The 25,602-nt window shown below is 36.8% G+C and overlaps 1 protein-coding gene across 4 annotated transcripts in view; it reads right to left on the bottom strand.

Moving 5' to 3' along the window:
- Window positions 1–25,602, bottom strand: part of MAP3K7 (mitogen-activated protein kinase kinase kinase 7) — a gene marked incomplete at both ends in the record, with an annotated part of 66,746 nt that overhangs the window by 32,287 nt on the left and 8,857 nt on the right. For all 4 annotated transcript variants that reach the window (XM_079716810.1, XM_079716809.1, XM_079716812.1 and 1 more), the window contains 8 exons: window positions 1,959–2,040; window positions 3,622–3,752; window positions 5,986–6,114; window positions 8,415–8,539; window positions 16,556–16,694; window positions 17,868–17,913; window positions 18,395–18,460; window positions 21,245–21,355. In XM_079716810.1, coding sequence (XP_079572936.1) covers window positions 1,959–2,040; window positions 3,622–3,752; window positions 5,986–6,114; window positions 8,415–8,539; window positions 16,556–16,694; window positions 17,868–17,913; window positions 18,395–18,460; window positions 21,245–21,355 — 829 coding nt within the window. The remainder of the gene's footprint in view (window positions 1–1,958; window positions 2,041–3,621; window positions 3,753–5,985; window positions 6,115–8,414; window positions 8,540–16,555; window positions 16,695–17,867; window positions 17,914–18,394; window positions 18,461–21,244; window positions 21,356–25,602) is intronic.

Here is a 25,602-nt window from a genome sequence, read left to right on the forward strand (position 1 = left end):
GAAAATAACTGGTGACCTTGACAAGAGCAATTCTGGAGTAGTGGTATAATAAAAGACTGAATTGAGTGGGCACAAGAGAGAATGGAAAGAGAGAAGTTAGAGAAATACAAATACAGACTACAGCAGTCCCCCCTTATCCTGAGGGGATACATTCCAAGATCCCCAGTTGATGCCTGCAAACTTGGATAGTACTGAACCCTCATATACTGTGTTTTCTCTTATACATATATAACTATGATAAAGTTTAATTTATAACTTAGGCACAGTAAGAGATTAACAACAGTAGCTAAAAATAAAATAGAACAATTATAATATACCATAATAAAAGTTACACGAATGTGGTCTCTCGAACTGTACTACCTTTTTGTACAAATTTAATACCTTTTCCATCTAACTAAGCACTTATCCTGTACCGTGGCTGTAACTTCTGCAGTTTGAGGTATAACAGCAAAACTAGCGCAAATTTCTTTTTCCTTTGTCACAATTTCACAGATAGAAGTTCTTACTGCAGATCTTGGCAACCTCAGCATATGATTTTTTTTTTCTTTCCTTATTAAAGTTGAGAACTTTCATCTTTTCACTTAGAGGAGGCACTTTATGGCCTCTCTTTGGCATATACGAATTGCCAGCGTCACTACTCTTGTGCTTTGGGGCCATTATTAAATAAAATAAGGGTCCCTTGAACACAAGCACTGTGATACCTCAACAGTTGATCTGACAACCAAGAGGGCAGGATACACTGAACAAAGGGATGATTCACGTCCCAGGTGGGATGGAGCGAGATTTCATCATGCTACTCAAGATGGCTGCAACTTAAAACTTACGAATTATTTAGTTCTGGAATTTTCCATTTAATATTTCTGGACCACAGTTGACCGGGGGTAACTGAAATCACAGAAACTGAAACCGTGGACAAGAGGTGGCTACTATGCTCTGGGAATGATCCCAGTAGAAAGGCTAAAACTGATGATGCAAGAGACAGGGAAGAATTGCTAGGAAGAGCAGATGGGATCTGCTGCACAAAGGAGACAGGCCTGCCTTTGGCTAGGAGCACGGAGAGTTCGGCCACAGGAACAGAAGAGTGCAGAGTAGAGGGGCAGATACAGGCAGTGGGGAGAGTGGGCTGGGGGAGCTTTTTTAAAAAAACATTCATTTATTTATTTGGCTGTGTCGGGTCTTAGTTGTGGCATGTGGGATCTTTTGTTGCTGCGCTCGGGCTTATCTCTAGTTGTGGCACGCAGGCTCAGTAGCTGCGGCACATGGGCTCTCTAGGTGTGGCTCTTGGGCTCTGGAGCACGCAGGCTTAGTTGCCCCACAGCATGTGGGATCTTAGTTCCCCGACCAGGGAACGAACTCGCATCCCCTGCATTGGAAGGTGGATTCTTAACCACTGGACCACCAGGGAAGTCCCTCTACTATCTTTTTTTGATGACCACAAACTATGAAGCTGAGGAACTCCTGAACTAAAACACAGCTTCTTAAATAAGAGTCTCTGTAGATTGTTCTACAAAGACCAAAAAGTAGGGTGTTCACGATAAAGGAAATACGTTGTTTTATATATATATGTATGTATGTGTGTATGTATATATATACATGACATATATATTTATATATGATATATATATTTACTATATATATATATTTACAATAATTTCTGATACTATTTGATCTAGCAGTATCTAAGAACTATTTTTCAAATAAAGAATGACATTCACAGCAATATAATATCCCATCTTTTTATATATAACTGCGTAAGAATTTCAAGACTTGGAAACGGGTCTTCAGCAACTCTTTAATCTGGGTACCTGCATGAAGAAGGGTGCACCTGGAAATTCAAATTGCAGTCAATCTGCAGTTAAAATGCAAATGAGGACATCATTCATTGCGTCTTCGTTATAATTTCATGGGAACAGAGACACAAACATTTAGGTTATTACTGTTCCACTCTATCCACTTACCTGTACTGGTGGCAGAGTTGCTCTGCCCTTCATCTGAATACTGACACGGGTATTGTAATGGCTCGTCTGCCCCTGGAAAGTACTATATATATAAAAAGTAAACAACAATTTAAACTTTCTTTAATACAAATTAAATCTTGTGAAAACTAACTTGAAAGGTACATTTGAATTACTTCCTTTTCGAGATTTGAATGTAGCAAAAATTGCTGCTTTATTTTCACTAAGGGATACACTGAATTTGTAAATACCTAAGGTTTTGATTTTACAAAGACAACAATGTGCTGCTCTTCTGAATTTCAACTATTATCAATGCCACGTATCTACCTACATATCTATTTACACAGTCTAGATAGTCTTAAAGAAAACTGCCAATATTCCTCTAGAGGAACATATGAAATACAGTAGTATCATTCCTCATAATTATATGAATCATATTTATGTCTCACAGCAGTGATGTAAATCTCCAAATTGTTGAAATGACTTAGTCTGACAACTGAAACGGTATGCCATAATTTGTTAGAACCTATATTTTAAATATCAAGGATAGATTATGACTGTCCCTCTATGGACTGGAGATAAAATACTGGATATATTTGTCGGGTGAAAATTAGAATTTAGGGAAAAAAAGGAAGGTTTTCTTCTCAAATTAGACAAAGCACATAAAAGCACAGTTAAAACGTGAACAATTTATGTAACCCGAAGTTTTAAGGTATCTGAGCTGTCTTCTTATGAACGTATCTTCAGGTCCTAGGATTCTATATATAGCTAGTATCCAAATATGCAGTTAAGCTTTAATCAGATTAGTTCAAGCTGGTTTGCCTAAGTTATTTTCAATAAAATGAAAAAACTAAATTTTTGGCCATTTAGGAAAATACTTAATCTATATTTAAAGAGATTGAAAGATTCTTCTACTTAGCAAATTGTTCTGAAATTAGGCACGTTCATAAGTACGTAAACTTTTTAAAGTCAAGGTACCACTTGATAGATTTGTTAGTGCACCAAAAACCAGAGGCCTAAAATTATTCAAATAATTCTCAAAGTGTTTGATTTATAGATTAGGAAATTCTAATAATCATTTAAAACAATCCTTCTAAATTCCAAAATTCTACAGAGCCTAGAAGAAAGTTTAACTTTTTAATGGCAAATGAAAAGCTGAAAATATGCAATGAAAAACCAAAAGGTAAAAATCACTTAGATAAATGTGTCTGGGAATGCAACCTCTCTATTGCACTACATAAATGACTGCTTGATAAAGATCTCTACTAAAGAAAATTTAAAACTTAGCAAGTATTAGAGCCATAAAATACCTAAGTCCTGTAAAGGCTTTAGAGATCACCTAATTCAACTTCTCTCACATTACAGATAAGGCAACAGGCCCAGAAACAAACACATCTGTCCACTAAGTTAAGCAGAAGGAAAAAGCATGCCCAGAAACCTAGTCTTGCCATCTTTCAATTATAAAGAACTAGTTCTTTTTTTTTTTTTCAAAATAACGTTTCCTCCTCTGATTATGAGTAAAGAACACCCATTCTAACGTGGAAAATACAGATAAGTATAAAGCAAAAAAAGAACAATACTGTCCCTTTACTTTAAAACCCCATTATAAGTCAGTATATATAAAATTCCCTTAAAAACCCAAAGCCCCTCAAAAGAAGGATTATACCCGCATCAAGTGAGTCATTATTTTCACAATTTCCTCCATTGAAGGGCGCTGAGAAGGATCTTTAGACCAACAACGAGTCATCAGGCTCTCAATGGGCTTAGGTAAATTTTTGATCAGTGGTGGTCGAGTACCTACAATTGAAAATCAGAGGAGGGGAGAAAAGAATGTATTTACTCAAAGAATGGTGTAAGTTTTTTTAAAATATGCATTTCTTAAGTGTTATTTATTTTACAGATCTTGTAATTTAAGATTTTTTTAGGAGGACTAAAAGTACATTTTTTTTTTGTCCTTTGGATTAACATTATATTTTCATAAAGCAGAAGCTACACCTTTTGAGAAGCCAAATTAAAATTTTTATATACATTATGACTGAGAGTTAATAATATTTCATTTGCTATAAACACTTTTAACAAATAATAATGGCTTAATGTGTATTTTATTAAGAATAAAATGGTGGCTTGGGTAATCTTATTTGAACTATATTTTCAGATTTATCATAACAATTTCAAATGTGTTTGAAAAATCATCTTCCATATGTCAAAAGTCATCAACTATGGTGTTATACTCACTGACCTCCAAATGGCTCTTTTGTGGGAGACAGGTCTTAGGGTTGCTGTGAATCAATCATTTCACAGGCTGAAAACTGCCAACTTTTGTGTAATTAACAAGACTGTAATATCATTAGTAAGGTCCCTAACTTAAAGAAGGCATCAAGTATAATGAAATCTTTGTAAATTTATCAATTAATAAGTTAGTTCTTTCATTCCTTACTTCATGGACATTCAATTATTTACTGACAACTGACAGAAAAAGAAAACAAACTGTCCTGGTCAATGCTCTAGCATTCTCTACAATGACCATAAAGGTAGTACAATGAAAGGTAGTATAGGAAACTGGTAAACACACTTGAGATTACTCAGATTACTGCTTGACATGTCTATGAATGATCAAAATAGTGAGGCAGATATTTATTTCTATTACGTGTGGAACAGTGTGTTAAAAATGCCATTAATCAGAATAATTATAATCAAGTGATAGGAATTAAACAACAGAGAGTGATGTTAAAAGTTAGAAGGTTAAGCAATTTCCCTTCATGAAAAGTTTATTTTCCCAAAGCAACTGGGAAGTAACTTGATTAATGAGGATATATTCTAATATCATGAGCGGTCAGAAACATTGTAACTACAGGTATAAAAGGAATAGGAGGGATGAAAGGACACTGTGTCCATAAATCAATGTAACTTAAAAATATGGGCATTTGAGCCAGAAAGATCCGGATTTAAATCCCAGCAACACCACTTACTAACCTTGTGACCTCGGGCAAGTTATTTAACCGCTCTAGGTCTCAGTTCCCTAATGTGTAAAATTGTAAAGTGAGGCAATAATAGTACTCGCCTCATAAGAATGAATGAGAAGATAAAAAGAAAGACTCTGTGAAGCACTTTGTGTTTTGCCTTTATGAATAGCTTAAGTAACAACACTTATTACAGTAAGTCCCCTACATATGAACCTTCAAGTTGCGAACTTTCAAAGATATGAACATGCATTCCATCAATGTCAGGCGTGAGTAAAATGGCAGCTTGCCCTCCGTCTCCTATTGCTGATGATCCTTCAGCTCTACCATCTCCCACCTCCTCTCCCTCCTCCAGTCAGTAACTCTTCTTGCCTGTTCACTTGATGCCAGCCCCTGTATGCCAACTGTTGTACTGTACTACTGTACTTTTCAAGATACTGTACTATAAGGTTTAAAATGTTTTCTTTACTTTTTGTGTTTTTTATGTATTATTTGTGTGAAAAGTGTTATAAACCTATTATAGTACAGTACTACATAGCTGACTGTGTTAGTTGGGTACCTAGGATAACTTTGTTGGACTTATGAACAAATTGGACTTAAGAAAACGCTCTCAGAATGTAACTCGTTCGTATGTAGGGGACTTACTGTATTATGCTTTGCTTTCTCTCCTCAATGAGACACTTGCTTCCTAAGGAGAAAAAGGCAATAGCTCCCTAATTATCTCAACCATGTGAGAGATTTTAATTTAATCTTTAAATTTTATTTTTTCCAAGAGAGTCCAGTGCAGTGTTTCTCTGTCCCCTCTAGAGAGCCAACCGAGGTAGTTGGCTCTGGCTGTCTACTGATGACCTTTCCCTAATGAGCACAGCCAGCAAACCTTCTCACCTTTGTGCAAAGCCAGGACTGCTCCCAGACCTTGCCCGTTTTTAGAGTAGGGGGGAGGGCTGGAGACTGGTAATAAGAAATTGTATATTTTAATATTAGGGATAAATGGTCTTCTTTGGGGGAGAAATAATTTCCAAATAGGAATAAAATATATACAATATATTGAAGAAAAAAATTCCACAAACCATTATGAACAGCCCACATGATACGGAAAGCTGGGCCACCAATTTCATCAAAGGGTTTCCGACGTGTTATCACTTCCCAGAGGATAATACCCCAGCTGAAGACATCACATTTTTCACTGTAATTGCTACCTAGAAAAAAAAGGTAGTAAAATTTCAAGACTTTTTCCCACATGACTAACAGAAGCAACTGCTTTCATAAATTTTAAGAATGAGCATCATGTACAAAAACAACAGAATGCCACATGTAGAGCTGAGAAATTACTCTTTCTGAAGACCTCAAGTCTTTGCAATGAATACATTTTTAAAATGAGTTAAGTATTAATAATGCACTAAAATCCACTTTAGAAAGCTGGTCATTTTTTACCTTCTCATCAAGAAACACAGACCTTATCTTTTATTTATTTAGACTTACATTTTCTCTGGGGCAAAGTATAAAACATTTGTACACTCCTTTCTATAATTTCTTAATCTTAAATGTTCTTCTCCCATTCTCTTGATGGATAATACTACTATCAAAGCAGAAAAAATTTCTAATCTAGTGTTAAGATTTTCTTTTCAAATTATCTGGTGAGATAAAATTATTAATTTGCAAACTTAAAAATAAGTTGTAAGCAGGAAAAACTATGAATACAAATTTACAGTAAGCAGATTATGCAGCAAAATTTATATGATTACTAAGATGGCTGGTGAATCAGCACAATTAAATAGCCAAACAAACAAACCCCCCAAACCCATGAACAACCCACTATAACAGTGACCAATTATTACAGCAATAGCTATGCATGTACTTTACAAAGGCACTAGGCAGTGCACTGTAAGAGTTACAATGACTTTACAATCTGATTTGGGCTACAGGTGCTGACATCTTTCAGAAATGAAGAAATCTACATAGCCTAACAGTCTGAGCTTTGTTGCTCTAAACAATTAACAGCAACTTTTATTTCTGGGTTCTTTTGTATAAACAAATCTTACGGCTCTCCATACTACAGTAATAACTGTGTTACTTTAACTCAAAGAAAGGCACATGAAATAAACAAATAATTTTAAAACAATGCCAACTATATGCATTCTGTATACAAACTTGAAAACAGGCGGCATTATTTAATTTTATATAATTTAACACTTGCTTGTCCACTAACTTTTTAACTGAATTTTGTGGCAAAATAGCTCCACTCAAGTGATCAGCTGCATAGCAATTTTTTTTCTCTTGGTGGCTAAAAACAAAGAACAAAAAATTTTAAATTCATCAAAAATAAGTCAAAATCAGAATCTGATTACTGTTTCTGAATTTTATGGGCTTTCATACTTCCTAACCTATGAATCACACATCTTCAGTTCAACTTTTCTCATTTAAAAGATAAGTTGATGTTTTTATATAGAAACCTCATATGCAATTTATGGACCACTGTTTTAGAACTTCAGTAAGACACAGAGACGTAAAACAAAGTAAGCATAAGCTTATCCTTTACTTAAGGTCCTTAGTATCTTTACTTGTGGTCCTTGCATTCTTTCTAAGGCACGCTCATTTAAACTTTAAACTGCTGATTCTTAATCGCTAGGAAGCCAACACAAAGCACAGTAGATCCTCATTATTCCCAGTATTATTCTACAAAGTTGCTGTGAACCTTGAATTAGTGAACACTGAATAATCTGCTCCTCGGGGAATTACAGGGTTGGGCTCCTATACTGATCAGTTGACATTTTTAGTCAACTGATCAATACATAACCTTGTTTTATGTGTGTTTCTGTTCAAAACACCTCATTTAATATAAATTGTTGATTCATTAATATTGAACTCATGGCCAACAGCACTGTAATTCATGCCTGAATGAAGATTAGCTAGCACATGTATTTTCTCTGTAAGACACATCACAGCCTTCTGATACCTAGGAACACTAGAAAGCACTTCAATATTACTCGTAGAGGCCATTTTAAATGGTGAAATCATCAACACAAAGCACAAAAAAAGGAAAAAAAATGAGGCACTAAATACATCACAGAAGTGATAAAATATGAGAACTGATACAACAGGGCAGAGCATTGCCTTGTTTGACCTCAGCTGGGAAGGTGTATGTTGGGTGATTAAATTTTTCCCTGCTTTGTGCATGCCTGTGAATAACTATGAAAGAATTATGAGTACTGATTTTAGGATACAAGTAGGCAATTTTGCAGTTATGGAACCTGAGAATGAGGATCAACCGTACATATGCTTGAACTTCATAGAGGGTGCTAGACAACTTAAATCTTGCTGTGAGATTCAAGATCTAAGGCTATATTTATTTAATACCTCCTTAGACTTTAGTATATATCTTATAATTATATACTATGCAGAAATAAAACCATGGAAACAGGGCAAAGCCATAAACACACTGGATTTACATGGAGTAATAAGGCAGATTATCAGTCACATCATGCTTTTGCCATTTTACCTTCAAAAACTTCAGGTGCCATCCAAGCAGCACTCCCCTTATTATTGGTCATGTGTGTCTGAATGTCACAGGCTGTACCAAAATCACAGATTTTTAAAACTGTCCCCCCTGCAACCAGCAGCAAGCTGTTTTAAAAAATAACAGGTTATAAGACCAATATTTGATTCTACAATAAAAGAAGAGACATTTGTGGAAACAGAAAAGGTTAAGCAAAATGTCACCATTCAACTTCCGTGAAATGTTACCCACTCACCTATAACAGCTTAATAATACAGAGGAATATCAGCAAAAAATTGACCTTAACCTAGTTCTCTTAGGGAGACTGCTAGACCCAAATTTTGATGTCTCCATCTCTATCTCCATAATTTTTCGTGACTATGCTTCTCTCTGGGCCAAAATAAAACATGGGGTTTAAAAAACATCTAGCAAGTGAACATTATGGTGTCCTGAAATGGGAGTGGATGTATATCAATACTTTCATAAATTGTTCGCCCCCTATACTTAACCTTAACCAGTGTTTTTCAAGCTACAGGCAGAAACCTAGTCATAAAATTCTAGATCACAGATCTGGAAACCTACATCACAAAACCAATTCAGTAGACTATGACAGCATTTAAAAAATAAAATAGAAAATATCAAAGTGTATCACAACTACTAAGATTAAACATTGTTTCAGGAAAGTTCAGTTTCAGTTCTATATACGTTAATATGTACACACGATAGATTGTGAAGTATTTCTTACTGTGGATGATGGTCCTGAAGTTTGCAAACCTGCTTTGCTCACCTGCTTTGCAGTGAGCAGAAATGAGTCTTTAGCCTAACATAGCAAGACTGGTTAGCTGTTCACTGACCCTATTTCCTTTCTTCTCTGGGTACATTTCTTAGCCTTCTGAGCAATTACGTATGGCTATATGACAATTCTAGTCAATAGAATGTGATGTACTTCACCTCCAAGCCCGGCCCATATGAACTCTCACATATATAAACTCCTTTTCCTTTCCCCATATGTCACTGAAGGCACAGGATTCTGAACTACAAGACAGAAGGAATCTGGGATCCTGACCCACCATGTGAATCAGGAACATTCACTTTGGACTTTACGAGCAAAGCCCACAAACTTTGTACTTTAAGCCATGAGACTTCAGGGATTATCTAACAGAGCCAATGTAACCAATATGAGAAATGGTATTGAAATGGGTGTTGCTATAACAAAAATCTAATATATTTGGTATTGGTTTAGCAGTAGGCAGCAAGAACACTGAAAGCGGAAGCTGGAAAGAGAGAGATCCATGTAATGACGTGGCAAAACATTTGGTAAAGTTTGTCTCCTGTGATGATTTGTGGCTTTAAAGGACTGGAAAAGCTGACTTCTTCGACTCCAAACAGCAGGAAATAAGATTCACAAAGGCCCATTAACAGCACTGCAGCAAAGAACAAATGAAGAGAAAAGTACTTCCCATCTCAGCTTCATGGCTTCAAGATGCCTCCATTTAGCTGAGAAAAGGCACTGAGGCCAGGAGTCAAATAAACCAGGCTCAAGATTTTGTCTAAGAAAGAACTGTGGTAGTATTAGTCACAGGCACATGGAACTGACTGGAACCCAGGGGATCAAAAGCCCAAGTCTGAGGAAATTATACTGCCAGCGGAACCACAGGCCTGGAATAAAGAAGCTTCTGACTGTCGTACAATGCCCTCAGGACCCCAGATGCGCAGAAGCAGGTTATGAAAGCTGGACAGCTTCTGAGGAGAGTATATGGCCCAACACCTACTCCTGACACTGCTACAGAGAATGGACAAGGAGAAGCCTACAAGTGGGTGAAGCTAGGAGTCATAAGCAATGGAAAAAGGAGTTCCTCTCCTAGGGCAGGATCAGAGTCTGATCAAAAGACAAACCTCTCACAACTCCAGGGCAGAGGGACCAGAAAATGCAGGACTTCATTGCTACAGACCAGTAGCTGCTGTATGTTTCTGTTGTTTCCTTTTCCCAATGGAGCCTTTTACTGATGGGTCTCTCTTCTACCGTTTTGTGTGTGTGTACGTGTGCTGGGAGGGGTGAAGTGGGGGGTGACAGATAACTTTTCTTTCTAATTCATTTGTTTCCAGACCGTGAGGAGCTGCATCCAGACCTGCTGGAGAGGACTACACAGCATCCTGAGATCCTGGACCGTGAGCCAGGTGGTGACTGCAAGATGTTTAATTGGCAAAGGGCAGTAAGTGGTTCTACCTGTGTGGTAAGAGTAGTAGAAACCACAGGCAGATGTGGCTGGGACTGACCGCTGCTCACCAAATCCATCCCTTCTTCCTCTGGAGAACAGAAGATATTTCCCAGCCTCTCTTGCAGGAAGGTGTGGCTAAGATTGAGCTGTGGCCACTGGTATATGGGTAGAAGGGACATGGGTCACTCCATGGGTCTGGCTCCACAAACCTCTCATACATCAGCTTCATTCTCTTTACCTGCTGGCTGAATGCAGAGGTCCCCAAAGTCCTGGAGGATGGCAGAAGTACAAGATGGAGGGAGCCTAACTAGGCCCTTGAATGACCATATGGAAGGTCATCTGTCAAACAGGAATATGTTCTGGATTTCACCTGAGTCAGAAATAAATTTCTGCTGTGATAAGCCTCATGTTGGCTACAGCAGCTAGTGTTAAAACAACTACTATACTCAGCTGTCAGATTCTCTTAGGGAACTGGTACTCATAGTCTTAGGTTTTCCATATCCCAATGCAACTTGGTACTCCTATAAGAACTGAAATATATAAAGCAATCTGAAAGTGTAAAAAGAACCATGAACATAAAAGATAATTTTTTATTAGCTTATTATTAAAAATTAATTATACATTTAAAAATGTAAATTACTCTCTACATCATTACCTAAAAGGCTTATAGGCATGTGGGTTATTCTGCAAACCAGTAGAAACAATTCTTTATTTCGAATCCCTTCCAACCATCTTCTCTTAAATGCAAAAGAGGTACTACTGTTTTATATAGCCAATGTTTATTTTAATGTATGTTTACTGATTTTATGTCACTATTCCTTCTTGAATCTTATGATCGCCTTATGCAATCATTTTCTTTCTTCCCCAAACACCTTTAATGAAGGTCTACTTACAATAAATTCACTCAGGTTTTGTTTCAGAATATCTTAAATTTAGGGCAGGTACACAATTCTGAGTAGAGAGCTATTTTTTCTCAGCTCTGTGAAGTTACAATTCCAGTCCTCTAGCTTCCATTGCTGGTGTTGAAAAGTATACTTCAGTCTAACTATCAATCCTTTGCAGGTAATCGCTTTGCTGATTGAAGAATCTCCCCTCTGTTTTTGCTGTCCTGTAGCCTCATTATGGTGTGTCATGGGGGAGGTTTCTTTTCATTTATCCTGCTTAGAATTCATATCTTTTATTTGGAAAATCCCTGGCTAGCCCCTCTTGAAGTAGTCTCTCCCCATCCTATTTTCTTTTATTGGAATTCTAATTCTATGCTGTTAGCCCTCCCTTTCCTTCTCCCCATGTTCCTTAACCTATCATTTTTTTCATTTATTTGTCTGTGTTGCATTCTGGGTAACTGCAGATATATCTTACAGCTACTGAATCTCTTGTCACCTATTTCACCATTTAAAAATTTTAATTATTTCTAAATGTTTTATTTAGTTCTTTTGGTCATGTTGATAGTTTTCATTCCTTGCACATTTTAATTCCTTCATTTCTGTAAATAATTTGAGCATATATATTTTATGCTCCATATTTGATAATTCCAAATATCTCGAGTCTTACTATTTGAGGGTTTTATTCTATTTTGTGTTATTTATGCTAACTTTTACTCATGGTAACTTGCATCCTTATGGGTGTGGTAATTTTTACTGTGGCTTCATGTTTGATTGATCTTAATCTGGAAAAATCCTAGACCTGAATTGAAAGTATATGACTTTTAAATAGAGTTTCAGTCACCCTGAATGCCCTGAGACACCACCAATCCCAAAGCACTTTTAACCTGTCCTGTTGGGATTTTTTTGACTGGGCAAGTAGAGCAAATTCAAACTCACAACAGCATGAGGGGAGACTCTCAGTTAAAAAAATAAAAGCTTGTCTAGTCAGAAAACGGACTTTTTTTTCTAGTCAACTTTTCTTTTAGTTCTTCCGTCCAAGATACTGAACTTAGGCAGAGGTGTCAGTTCTGCCCCCTCACCTGGTGCACAACTAAGGGTCTGCAGCCCGTTAAACAGAAGCCGTTAAAATTTGGGCCTCTACGTTCTTGATACTGGCAGAGGCTCACAGGAGGGCCCTTGGCTTCCCACTCAGGGTTCAGTTCTCTCCATCTTTTGGCTTAATGATTCCCTTATTTTCTTGTAAGATCACCTATGCATGTAAAAGGATGTCTGTTGTAATATGTAGCATCTCTGGGTGCTTGCTGTAGGATGTTTTTTCAGTTTATCTGGTTTGCCATACTGCTGGAGTGTCAAAATTCTTATCATGTGAGTATAAGAGTCCAAGCTATCCCTGTGAGCACACACAGGATGTTAGATTTTAAATGCATACATATCATGGCTTAAATTTCATGTGCTTCTCAAAATAAGGTATGAAATTTTGCCAATATATTAGTGTATGCTGGGATAAGTGGCAGGGAGCCAACAGAGCCCCGGGTTAAAGCCAGCACATCTCCCCGGACCAACATTTTTACTCAACTGTAAGTATCTTTAACATCCTAACAGTGACTTCAAAACAAACTGCATAACACAGGAAGTCGAATGCAAAATTCTTATGCAACTTTCCTTAAGAAGGCTTTTTTTTTTTTTTTTTTGCGGTACACAGACCTCTCACTGTTGTGGCCTCTCCCGTTGCGGAGCACAGGCTCCGGACGTGCAGGCTCAGCGGCCATGGCTCACGGGCCCAGCCGCTCCGCGGCATGTGGGATCTTCCCGGACCGGGGCATGAACCCGTGTCCCCTGCATCGGCAGGCGGACTCTCAACCACTGCGCCACCAGGGAAGCCCAGAAGGCTTTTTAAGCTCTGTCCCTACTCTCCGACTTACTCAGGTTATATACATCATAACTTTGTTCTGGGGGGTGGGGGGGTGGGGGGGAAAGCTGAGAAGCACCAATTTAGGAACTTAGGGCCTTACAGGGCCTGACAAAAATGTCAACTGATTCCGCAGCATTGTATTTTCTAAAAAGAGCTCTATAAATTAAATCTTCCCAGTCTAAGACTGCCCATCAGGCCAAGAAGAGTTTCTATTTTAATAACTCACTTTACTTAAGAGGTAGTAAGGAATATTATTTATCCATTAAAAATAAAGAGGTAAATATCTGTATATAGTAATATGAAAAAAAAGTCCCAGTAAGTGAAAAAAGCAACATTATGTATAGTGTAATCTATGCATGCTTAAAAAACAAAACAGTGCTTATCTCTGAGGATCGGAAATGGGAGGCAGAAAAGACTTACTTTACATTTTTAAAAATAACAACATATACATAATTAAAGAAAGTAAAGTAAAAATAAACCAATATAGAAGAAAGAAAACAACTGTCCTTATTTTTAATGTCCTTATTTTGACGACGTTTCTAAAAATGTTCAATCCCAAAATCATTTTTATGTTTAGAGTATGTGTGTGTGGTAAGAGTATAACCCTATCATGATTAAAATGACCCAATAAAAGATTTCCAGAAAATTTTCTGAACTTAAGGTTCAGAAACTCTTCTAGGTGCTAAACTATGCAAATATAATCACCAAGTAGCATACTTTTATTCAGGTTTTGCTTTTAATGACGAACAGAAATAAAGATGGGTAATATAATTTGCATCATCACATTGTAGTAATATTCAACATCGGGTTGGGGATTCATTATAATTACAGTTAATAAATTCCTTGTATATAATTTTGTTACAAAATTCTAACTGGAGAGATTACTTAGAAAGTTAGTTTTCTTTTAGTCCAGCATGACTAAGATAAGCCAGGTAAACTACTATTCACACCTCCATAATGCTACAAATACTTCTATGATAATTTAAGTGGAAAGAATGTTAAATGCAAATTACATGCACTTCAACAAACAAAAAATTTTTCCTTGTTTCATTGTTGTTAAGTTCTTACTACTTTTAACCCAAGATAAGAATTCTGTAACTGACTTCCTTGTTTCATCCTGGTACATTCAAAATATCACAATAATTTTTCTGAATGACTTTTATATTATTATTGCTACAATTAGTACTCCTTTACTCATAAGACTTTGGATGAACTTGCAAAAGATAAATAAAACAGGGGCACTAGTGCAAGGTGATACTGTATAAAACACCTAACCACATCATCAGGTCCCTTCTTTATATGCCATTCTAAGGAACTCTTCCTGACAACAGAATCAAAAGGTTTTCCAGTGACAATAAGATATAGTACATGTATTTGTATATACAATTATATATGAAAGCACAGTCATTCCAAAGAATTTTCTTTTCCCCAGTACATTCTGAAAAATCAATTCTAATTCTAAAGCTCAATTTGTATGCTGGGTGTCCCACAGGAAATGTGCAACACTACAGGATGAGTCCAACCATAAGGATGCCAAAGAGAAATGAATGACCTAGACAGACCAGACCTCTTCTAAATATGTTAATGGTATTTATTATCAAAAGGAGAGTCCCCATCTGTAGATGATTTTGGTAGGACATATCTGGTCCGTCTAAATACGTCGGTTAAATAAACCTAACATTTACGGATTTATGGGGTATGGTTGGATGGAGAATGGAGGTAGCTGTTTAAGCTGTGTAATTATGGAATATGAAAGGTGTTAAAAAACTAAAATAACTTTTTTGTGAGATATTTTAAAGTATATTGTTTAATAACTCATCAGTTATTCCAAAGCCAAAAAGGCCCTAATGCAGACGGGTGACTTTCGGGAGTTGCATCTAATGGTTTCTGGCTCCTCCAGGAAAAGGATGCTTTGTCTGTGCCTGATTACTTGCCTGTATCCTTTAAATCAGCCAATTTGTTGCTGGATAAGAACTATGATTTTCATGAGTCTGCTTTGATAATTCAACTCTTTTAAATGGGGGGGGGAAGGGGGAGTATGGAGGACACAATCTCCAAAACTAGGGGAAAAAAAAGTGCTTTCTTCTTTACTAGCCAAGACAGGTAGCTGCAACAACAACCTCAGGAGTCAAGTTAAAAAAATAAAAGTATCATAAATCTAGGGCTTAAACATTATTTGACCAGGGACCTGGGGAACGGGATATCAGTTTAAGCCTGGAGGTGGAAATAAGGTACTCTAGCGAGAACAGTGATTCCAAGAGTTGAAACCTATGTAGAGTGTATCAGATTAGATAGGAGAGTGAGAAGTTATAGCCAGAAGGGATGCTTTAATGCTTTAAACCGGCATCAAGAGAATGGAATACTTGAGACTGATTTCCTAGGGGATACCTCTTATCTGAGGACTGATGTGGTGGCCAGGGGTAGAGGGGAAAGAGCATATGGGGACTTTCTCACAGGTGGACAGAGAAGAAAAAAATTAGAGAGAAATGGGGACAAAAATATGTATGTTTTCTTTAATTGTGTACCCACAGAAACAAAAAATCCACAAAGTTTTAGCCTTTAAAAATACTTATGTAGGGAATTTTGAAGTTCTTTCAAAGTCCCAGGATCCTCAATATGGAGAAATTCAGAATATTTTCTATTTCTACTCAGATGTGCCAGCAATGCCCTTTGCCTTCCTCTGAAAAGGCAAATAATAACCACTCTGTATATTTTTGTGTAATGTCGACATTGTGCTTATTAGGGATAGAGTGGGGAACAAGACAGACTTGTCTCTGCTCACATGGAACTAACTATTTAGGGAAAACAATACATACCGTGGGCACAAAATAGGACTTACAGACGAACACATTCTAGAATTACGCTAATCTAAGGTAGAAGTTATTAAAAATAAAAATTCAACTAAAATAAAAACGCCATTAAAGACAACATTCTAAAATGCAAGCTTAGATAAATGACTAAATGATGAAGGTGAGTTAAAAGTAAACAATCTTAAAAAAATAAAAAACAAACATTCTTGAGCAAGTCAAAAGGGATGAGAGAAGAAAAACTGATGTGCGACGACCAGCTTAAATTAGGGAGTGGGTAGGGGATGGCAAGAGAGAGAGACACCACATTATTAGAACTTACTTTGGTGGTTTCAGGTCCCTGTGAATTAGAGCTTTGGGTTGCATGCTGTGAAGATAAGCCACTCCTTGGGAACACTGTAAACACCAACTCATTGCGTGGGCAGCAGTGTAATATGGCAATGGTTCAGCACCATGCAGCACTGCAAAAGAAAGGCACAAACTAAAAAGAACTTTATTGCATATAACAAAAGACACAAGGTGAATGCAAGCACTATCAGAACACACGACGGGGTATTTTCCTACACATGCTCCCATCGGTCCTGCTTTTCATTCTTTTCCAATAAAAAGATGGAAATAGTTAATGATTTCAAATGGATAACTACCACATAAGTACCTAACATTTAATAGGATTCCATTAACTGTTATACATACATTCAAGTAAAATTAATATACATTACCACGTTTTTTCATATTGACAGATGCAGTCTTTCACACCATACTATAAATTGTAAGCAATGTGATGACATACTACTATAAGAGAGATACAGAGAAATACTATGGAAGGAAACAAAATGTGCATCAAGATGTTTACAATTATGCTTTCTATAATAGCTAAAAACTAGAAATAGTTCAACCAAATAAAACACGGGAGTATCAGATAGCCATTAACAATGATGATCACATGAGCAGTAAATGTAAGTAAAAGTTTATATAAAATAACTTTAATTTAAAAAATAAAATGCTACAATTTATTTTATATAAATGATGTGACAAGAGACTATTTATAAATATGTTTGGTGTTTCTTACAGTGAAAGGGTTAGCTCTGTTCTATAAAGGTAACTAAACGATACAGTTTCCTTTCATTGTTATCAAAATGACATATATACACTAATATGTATAAAATAGATAACTAATAAAAACCTGCTGTATTTAAAAAAATGTTCTGCGAAGTGAGTTTTCACAATTTTATTTTTTGGGAAAAAAGCAAAATAAAGCAGAATAAGGATGTGTGGTTAAAGAGTTCTAAAAGAGGAGACTGAAAGCTAAGAGAGGGCAAAAAGAAAAAATTAAAAGTATGAAGATATTTTAAAATCTATTTAAAAAGTAAGTTTGACTTTACTTAAATGCTTTTAACATTATGCAGAGTACCATCAATTTAAAAGATTGATATCCTTAGACTTCTAAATTTCACATACTAATGTTGTAGCATCTTTTCTTTTCATTTTAATCTTTAGCAGATTTCTTTTTTTAATTACCTCCTTTTGGGACTCTGAGGATAAACTGTGAAGAACATTAAGTAACTTACAGTTTATATTAAAAGCTTTTCAATTATTTCACTCTACTAGATAAAGACAGGTCTAATGACACTCACCATTATACAAGGAGCCCCCTTCAGCATATTCCATCACAAGACACACCTAAAGGAAATATATGCCAGAATAATTAACCACAGAGCTATAGCATCTTAGGGAGAGATAACTTAGTTCACCTTTGATTTTATAAATGCATAAAAAATCATTCTTTTGTCCCCTACTATGTGAATAGTGCTAGAGGAAATAAAAGGTATCTATGATCTAAGACCTTGTCTTCTAGGGGACCACTGTCTAAGAGTGGAGATGTATATAAAAACATAATCACGAGATCTTTGGTGACTTTTTCCAGTGCAAATGAACAGGTGCTGTCATAGGATACTGTAAGCCTCCTAAGAAGATGAGGTTACTGGATAAGACCACCTAAGACAACTATTCCCTTATATTGTGTTGCTAACAGATTAGAAACACATACAATTTTTTTTGAAATAATATGACAGATCAAAATAGCTTCATAAACTACACAGCTGCACGTATCTGCCACGTCATTTCTTATAGACAGAGTATAATGAAAAAGTGACAAACTTACTGGATTCAAGCAGGCTCCATATAGCTTTACAATGTTAGGATGGGTCACACGGGATAACTGCCGAAGCTGTAACAAATTAAGGTTTCTTTTAAAAAGTGCTAACTTTTAAAGAAGTGATCTCACAGTATCATTCAAATCTTAACATTGTATAAAATATTAGTGTAATCAATCAGCAATCACTGTTTCCTATGTAGCAGGCACTGTGGTCCTAAGTGCCTGCCCAGAATGGCACAGAATCCCTGCCCAGAGCTCTCACAGTTTAGTTGGGGGAGAGACATGTACACAAATAATTAAAGCAATGTGCTAAGTGCTATAACAGGAGTTATGTACAAGGCATAAGTACAAATTAGAAGAAGAAATTAACTTTGCCAAGAAATGTTAGGATGCCATCCCCGAGATGGCACTGAGCTGAGTTATCCAAACCAGAAGAAGCCATATCATCATCATCATCATCTTCAAAGGTGATGGTTGAATGAATAGCCGACCTACTCTACGCTGGGCACTGGTGGGCACTTTACAGATATTGTATAATCCTCACAACTTTGCAAGGTATGTATTATCATTTTCATTTTAAAGATGAGATACCTTTAAGATAAGGCTCAGAGAAGGTTAAATGAGCTGCTAAATACCCTAGAGTTAGGAAACAGTACAGCCAGGGTTTGAACTTTGGTCTGACTTAAAATCTGCATTCTCTTCCTTCCATCTTCCATCTCTTGAGTTAACTCCCTCTTCTCCATTCCCACTACCACTGCCTTAGCAATTCTAACCTGAACCACTGTAGTAATTACTACAGCCTTCTCCTAACTGGTCTCCTTACTTCCAGTTTTATCCAATCCAATCCAATGATTCATATGGAGGTCAGTGAGGGGTTTGGCTGTACTCATTCCCCTTTCTCTACATCTCAAATTTCTATTAACATATCCCCCCAAACTGTGCCTTGCTCTCTCTTCTCTTTCTTCTCCCCCTTTTCTGGTTCTCCCCCTTTCTTCTTCCTTTCCTTCTCTACTACCTACATTATACTGCTGGCTCATATGAAGTCCACTAAGGTAAACCTTTTTACTACATGCTACTTAGAAAGCTGTATTTTTCTACAGCCAACATTTGTAGATTTTCAGTCCTAATAGAATTAATATCACTATTTATTATACTTCATCTCGTTAAGATTCACTACTGAGCTTCAGATAGCAGATTATTCAAGCATTTATTCCTGTTCCCTCCTCAAATACCACTAAGAAGGTAAAGGTACTTTTTTCAAGGCATAAACTCAGAAGGATGAAGAGAATGTGAAATGAGAAAACAGCACATATTTGTGGAAGTTGGACATCAAATGACTAGAAATAACTGACACAGCAGACCTAAAAGAAATGAGAAAAAGTGAGAAGCAACCAGATTTATCTCACAAACCTTCCAAAGGTGGAGGAGTGGTGGTAGTACCAGGTATCTATTCGTACAAGCTAATAAAAGAGCAGAGAGATTGCTTAAAAGTTAGACCAAAGATTCTCTCCAGCCCTGACTTCAAACAGCTTAGTGACTGCCTCTTTACTGTCTCAAAGATTAGAGGTTGATTCTTTACAGAAGGTGTGATACCTTCCTAAATATAGAGATATATATTTAATATAGAGATAAATACAGAGATAGAAATATAATAATACCTTCTTTAGAGAAGGTGTGAGTCTCTGGATTGGGGGATACCATATAAAACTAAGGGATGAGCTCAAAGTAGTTGCCTCTGAGAAGCAGAAAACTTGATGCGAGGAGGTACGGGGATTAACGTTTTCTTTTTTTAGTAAGAATACGTGGGAACCATTTGACAATTTATCAACAAATTACATGTATGCATAACTTTGATGAGAAACTTTTTTTCTCCAAGCTATTATGATCTTTTTGACTCTGGATTGCTAGCCTTTAACACATATTTTTACCTAGTTTTAGGAAACTGCCACTACAACAGTATATGATCAATGACCTCATATAAACCATAAACAAAAACTGTGAATAAGGCAAGATAAAGCCAGACTCCTGGAGCATACTACTATAGATCATCTTTCTTCATGATGACATCAAACCATTCATCAGCATTTCTCAACTCATTCAACTAATTACAAAAATCCACTTCATCTCACAACTAAGTTCTCATTTCTTCATGTTATACTTTAAAAAGTATCATGAAGTATATTTTGAAATTATAATTCAATAAAATCACAGATATAAATTCAGAAGGTTTATAAGGTAAAGACCACTCATCTATTGGCCAATGAAGTTAAAAAGTGGTAAAACCATTGATTTATTGAAATACTGTGAGCTAATATATAAAACAGCATAAAAGAATGAAGCTGGTAATACAATAATATCATGATTATCAAATTCTCCTCCATCATCAAACACGTAAGAGAAGAGAGTTGTAAATTTTCGTGCTAAATGAGAAAAACCAATTTGAAATTGTTTTTCCTTAAAATAATCTCGTTCGAATTTCTAAAAATGTTCAGTCAAAAATGAATGCATAAAATTTCCCTTCTTAATTTTAGATAATGGGAGAGATTACCATTTCTCTTCTATTTTAAAATTTAAATTCTGTGCCTTGAAATAGATCTGAATTACATGGAAGAGATTGTATTTTAATTCAGGGATGAGTTCATTTATGTAGCTAAGTCTCTTTTCCCCTAATTTTTAATCAGAATTAAGAGTGTGAATGAAAAAAATGTTCCTATGGCATTCCCTTTGGTTCAACCAAACTGCTGATGTTCAAGTATACAGAGAAATGACAACCGAGAAACATTTTTTTTCATAATATTAAATTCACAGAGTATCTTAGGTGAAGAACTACACAACAGAAATGACACTTCAACTTACCTCTACAATAAAAGCTTTCCTCTCAGATTCACTTTCTATTTGTTTAATAGCAACATCTTTTGCTCTCCACTTAGCTTTGCATACTACTCCAAAAGCTCCTCTTCCAACGACCTTAAAAAAAAAAAACTCACAAGAATCAGAAACAAGTAACAGCCTAATGCATAACACTGAAGCCAATCTGAAAGATTTATTAAAGAAGATTTTTAGAAATCATCACGATCTGGATTTGCCACTGAGCAGGTATGAATTTTCATTTGAGTGAGGAGATAATGAAATGTACTGTCTCTATCTTTGAAAGTTTATGGTCTAGACATCTCTTCATTCTCAAAACTGAAAACAAACAAAAAAGACTCTTAGAGACAGAAAACAAATTAAAACAGGCAAGATGAATGAGAGGATAGAGAGAAGATGGCTTGGAAAAAACTAAATAAAAAGCAGAAACATATAATCAATGTTTTAAGCTCTCATATTTATGAAATTAAAAAATAGCTTTTAAGTACTTCAGTGGAGGTAGGGAGTGGAGGGGAAAGGATAAAAATAGAGATGATAAAAAACTGGCCACTGTGAAGGACAGACAAAACATAGTATCATATTATACAATGGAATATTATTTGTCAAGAAAATGGAATGAACTACTGATACGTGCTACAACCTGGATGAGCCTTAAAAACACTACGCTCGGGGGGCTTCCCTGGTGGCGCAGTGGTTGAGAGTCCGCCTGCCGATGCAGGGGACACGGGTTCGTGCCCAGGTCCGGGAAGATCCCGCATGCCGTGGAGCGGCTGGGCCCGTGAGCCATGGCCGCTGGGCCTGCGCGTCCGGAGCCTGTGCTCCACAACAGGAGAGGCCACAACAGTGAGAGGCCCGCGTACCACAAAAAAAAAAACAACAACAACACTACGCTCGGGTGCCAGACACAAGAGATCACATATTGTATGATTCCAGTTATATAAAATGTCCAGAAAAGGCAAATCTTTAGAGATAGAAAGTAGATCAGTGGTTGTTTGGGGCTAAGAGTGGAAACTGGGATTAACTGTAAATGGGCAGGAGGAATCCTACACCAAGGTGATGAAAATGTTTGAAAACTGATTTCTGGTGATGTTTGTACAACTTAGCAAATTTGTACAAATCATTGTACACTTCAAATGGGTAAATTTTATGATATGTAAAATATATCTCATTAAAGTTATTTTTTAAAGTTAAAAATAAAAATTGACAATATGTTGTATTATTGTTGAAGCTGATGGGTAGCTCATGAATTCATTCCTCTCTCAGGCTATTCGACTCTTATTAATGTTTGAAATTTGCCAAAATATTAAAACAACAACAAAAGAACAGCTTTAGATACTTGTTAGAACAAAATCATTCTACATTATCACTGTAAATGACCTTAGTCAGGTGCCATCTACTCCAATCTTTCAACTTCCAACAGATCTAAGTACTTCCTTAAGCAAAAAAATCGAATTCCCTGTACAGCTCTGATTTATGATGTACTTTCTATATAGTAGGCACTAAGCTAAGTGCTTTACATACATTACATCATTTACACAACCTTAGGTGACAGGTACTAGAGGTATCTTCATTTTACAGATGAAGCACCTAGGTTTAAAGAAATCAACTAACTTGCCCAAGGCTATGTAGCTAGTAAAGAGCAAGTGCAGTCTGATGCCAGGAAGTCTAACACCAGAATGTGAGAGATCCTGATTTGTACACATGTATCTGTATTATATGTCAGAAAGGAGCAGTTATATCTTCTCTTGGAGGAGGAGTCTTCACTTTAGGCAAACTTACATGTATAGGGACTCCTTGTAGAGTAAGAAAAAGGGTGCTTATAACTACCAGGACAGTAGTTGTAAACTGAGATGGATGGCCATTCTAGCCATAGCTCAAATTCCACTTCAAACATTACACAAAGCAGTATGGACATTTCTCATGTTGCTTAATGTATAAAACTACCCAAATGGTTAACATTTATTGCATGCCTATCATGTGCCAGGTACTAGTCTATGTGCTTTCATGCATTAACACATTTAATCCTCCTCCATTAAGGTAAGTAGTAAACGGAGTCAGACGGTTGCAAGTTGCCCAAGATCACAGGGTCAGAGAAGCCAGGATTTGAAGCCTAGAGTATGTAATAACCAATTCACTCTATATTCAGCCTGTGTATGTCATTAACTTAAAAGAAACTGGGCTGTCTTTCCTTTAGTGACTCTCCCTTTTTCCATTCCTAGCCCTGGGTGCTCAGGGACCTCCTGCTTAGGCTCTAGCCCTCCTCCACACCTCTCATGAGGGAAAGGAACCAACGTCAGTTATTTGGACCTGTCATTCATTTACTTTAACATGAATGGTTATTGGTTAAACCTGGTACCATCAGAATAACAGAAAAAGCACACCTAGGATCTGGAACCTAACAGACTTGAGTTTAAATGTAGGTTCTGTCTGCCTACTAGCTACCAATACTGGGCAAGTTAATGTCTTTGAGCTTCTGCTTTCTCAACAGTAAAAGGGAGATGCTTACATTTTCCTCAGCGAATATCTATAGTGTTCAAACGACAAAACCAGGCATTTTCTTCAATGCTACACAAGAATAATAAGTGCCTGGAGTTGGGTATGAATCTGTTTCAGGAGCTATATTCCTCATTTCTCTCACAATTAACCACGATGAATAGCAAACAGGTCCTAAAATGAATTTCAACTTTAAGACAATGTCGGCTAAGAAAGCATGGATGGAGACCAGCCAACTTATTGATATTACTATGAAATAATGATTGTGAAGTAATTTAATATATTCTTCAATTATATATTTACAAATACATCAAAGCAACTGGTACTCGGTAGGTCTCCTCTTGTTTCATTTTCCTATTCTCAGAAATGTCCCTGCAGGGATTCCAAACATTGCATTTGTGGATCATACATCTGTTGTAAAAACTGTGTAAGGTGTGCATGACTAATTATGATGCACAAATGCCACCTAGAGCTGAGATGATGGCTGACTCTGAGTTTGCAACGTAAAACTATGGTAAAAAAATGTGGGCAAGCAAGGACATGATAAGCTTCCTCCCTTTTGTTTAGGAAAGCAATTTTTTGAACTGTCTGAAATACAAACAGGCATATTCATGTAAGATGAGAGCCCATGTACTTAAGAAGCCTCCACTCACATTAGGGCCATATTATATTTCACATGTATGGTGAAACAACAGATCTAAAATGATAATAAAGTAAGTCCAAGATGCCCAAGGTTGTACACATAAACTGAAATACATGATAGAAAAAATAACTGCTGTGAATTCAAAGGTTAGAGGCACAGAGTCAATGCTTCACGAATTATATTTCTGTGTATCTAATGACTCTGATCACCAGCTCCAATGTGTGGAGGGGGGTTTCCCCACACTCCCAAGCAATTCTCAGATACCAGCTGGACATCCTACCATTCAGCTCAATTCTGACATTATCCACCTGGAGAGAGCATCAGATCCCACAGGTTAAGGGCTCAGTTCTACCAGGGTGCAACCCCTCCCCCTTGAGAGGCCAGTCACAAGCCAGGTTATCTATCACCTGTGCTTCTCATCAACCGGCTATAGACTGGAGGTACCAATGACCCCCTCCCTTGGGTTTGATTAATTTGCTCAAGTGGTTCACAGAACTCGAACACTTTATTTACTAGATTACCAGTTTACTACACAAGGATATAACTCAGGAACAGCGGGGCAAGGTAAGCGGAAAGGGCACGGAGCTTCCATGCCCTCTCTGTGCCCCACTTTCCCCCAATCCTCACGTGTTCACCAACCTGGAAGCTCTCTGAACCCTGTCCTTCTGGGTTTATATGGAGCTTTATTACAGGGCCATGAATGATTCAACCTCCAGCCCTTCTCCTCTCCCCAGGGGTCAGAGCGGTGGGACTGAAAGTTCCAACCCTCTAATCACATCCTTGGTTCTCCTGGCAACCAGCCCCATCCTTAGGTGTGGTCCAAAATTAACCTTGAGACATCTTTATTCCTCTCTTTACTTATGAAAATCAGAGTGTTTGGGGAGCTGTGAGCCAGGAACTGTAGACAAAGACCAAATATATATATGAGAAATATATTTTGATCATTTGAATGACCAAGTACCTATTTCTTATAAATCACCATATCACAGAATCAAACTGTGACTTCTCATTTTTTCAAATGGCATAAATATTAGGAGTGAAAGAAAAAAATATAAAAACAATTGATTCCTGCCTTTGTGGGATGAAAATGAGGTAGAGAAATAAATTCAAGACAAAACAACAGCATTGAGATTTTTTAAAAAGACACTTCCGGCTGAAGAGAGCCAAAGGTGAGAGTCCATGATGGCGGCTTTCAAGACAGACTTAGGGC

Source organism: Hyperoodon ampullatus (assembly GCF_949752795.1).
Source record: "Hyperoodon ampullatus genome assembly, chromosome: 12".
NCBI classification, from domain to species: Eukaryota; Metazoa; Chordata; class Mammalia; order Artiodactyla; family Ziphiidae; genus Hyperoodon; species Hyperoodon ampullatus.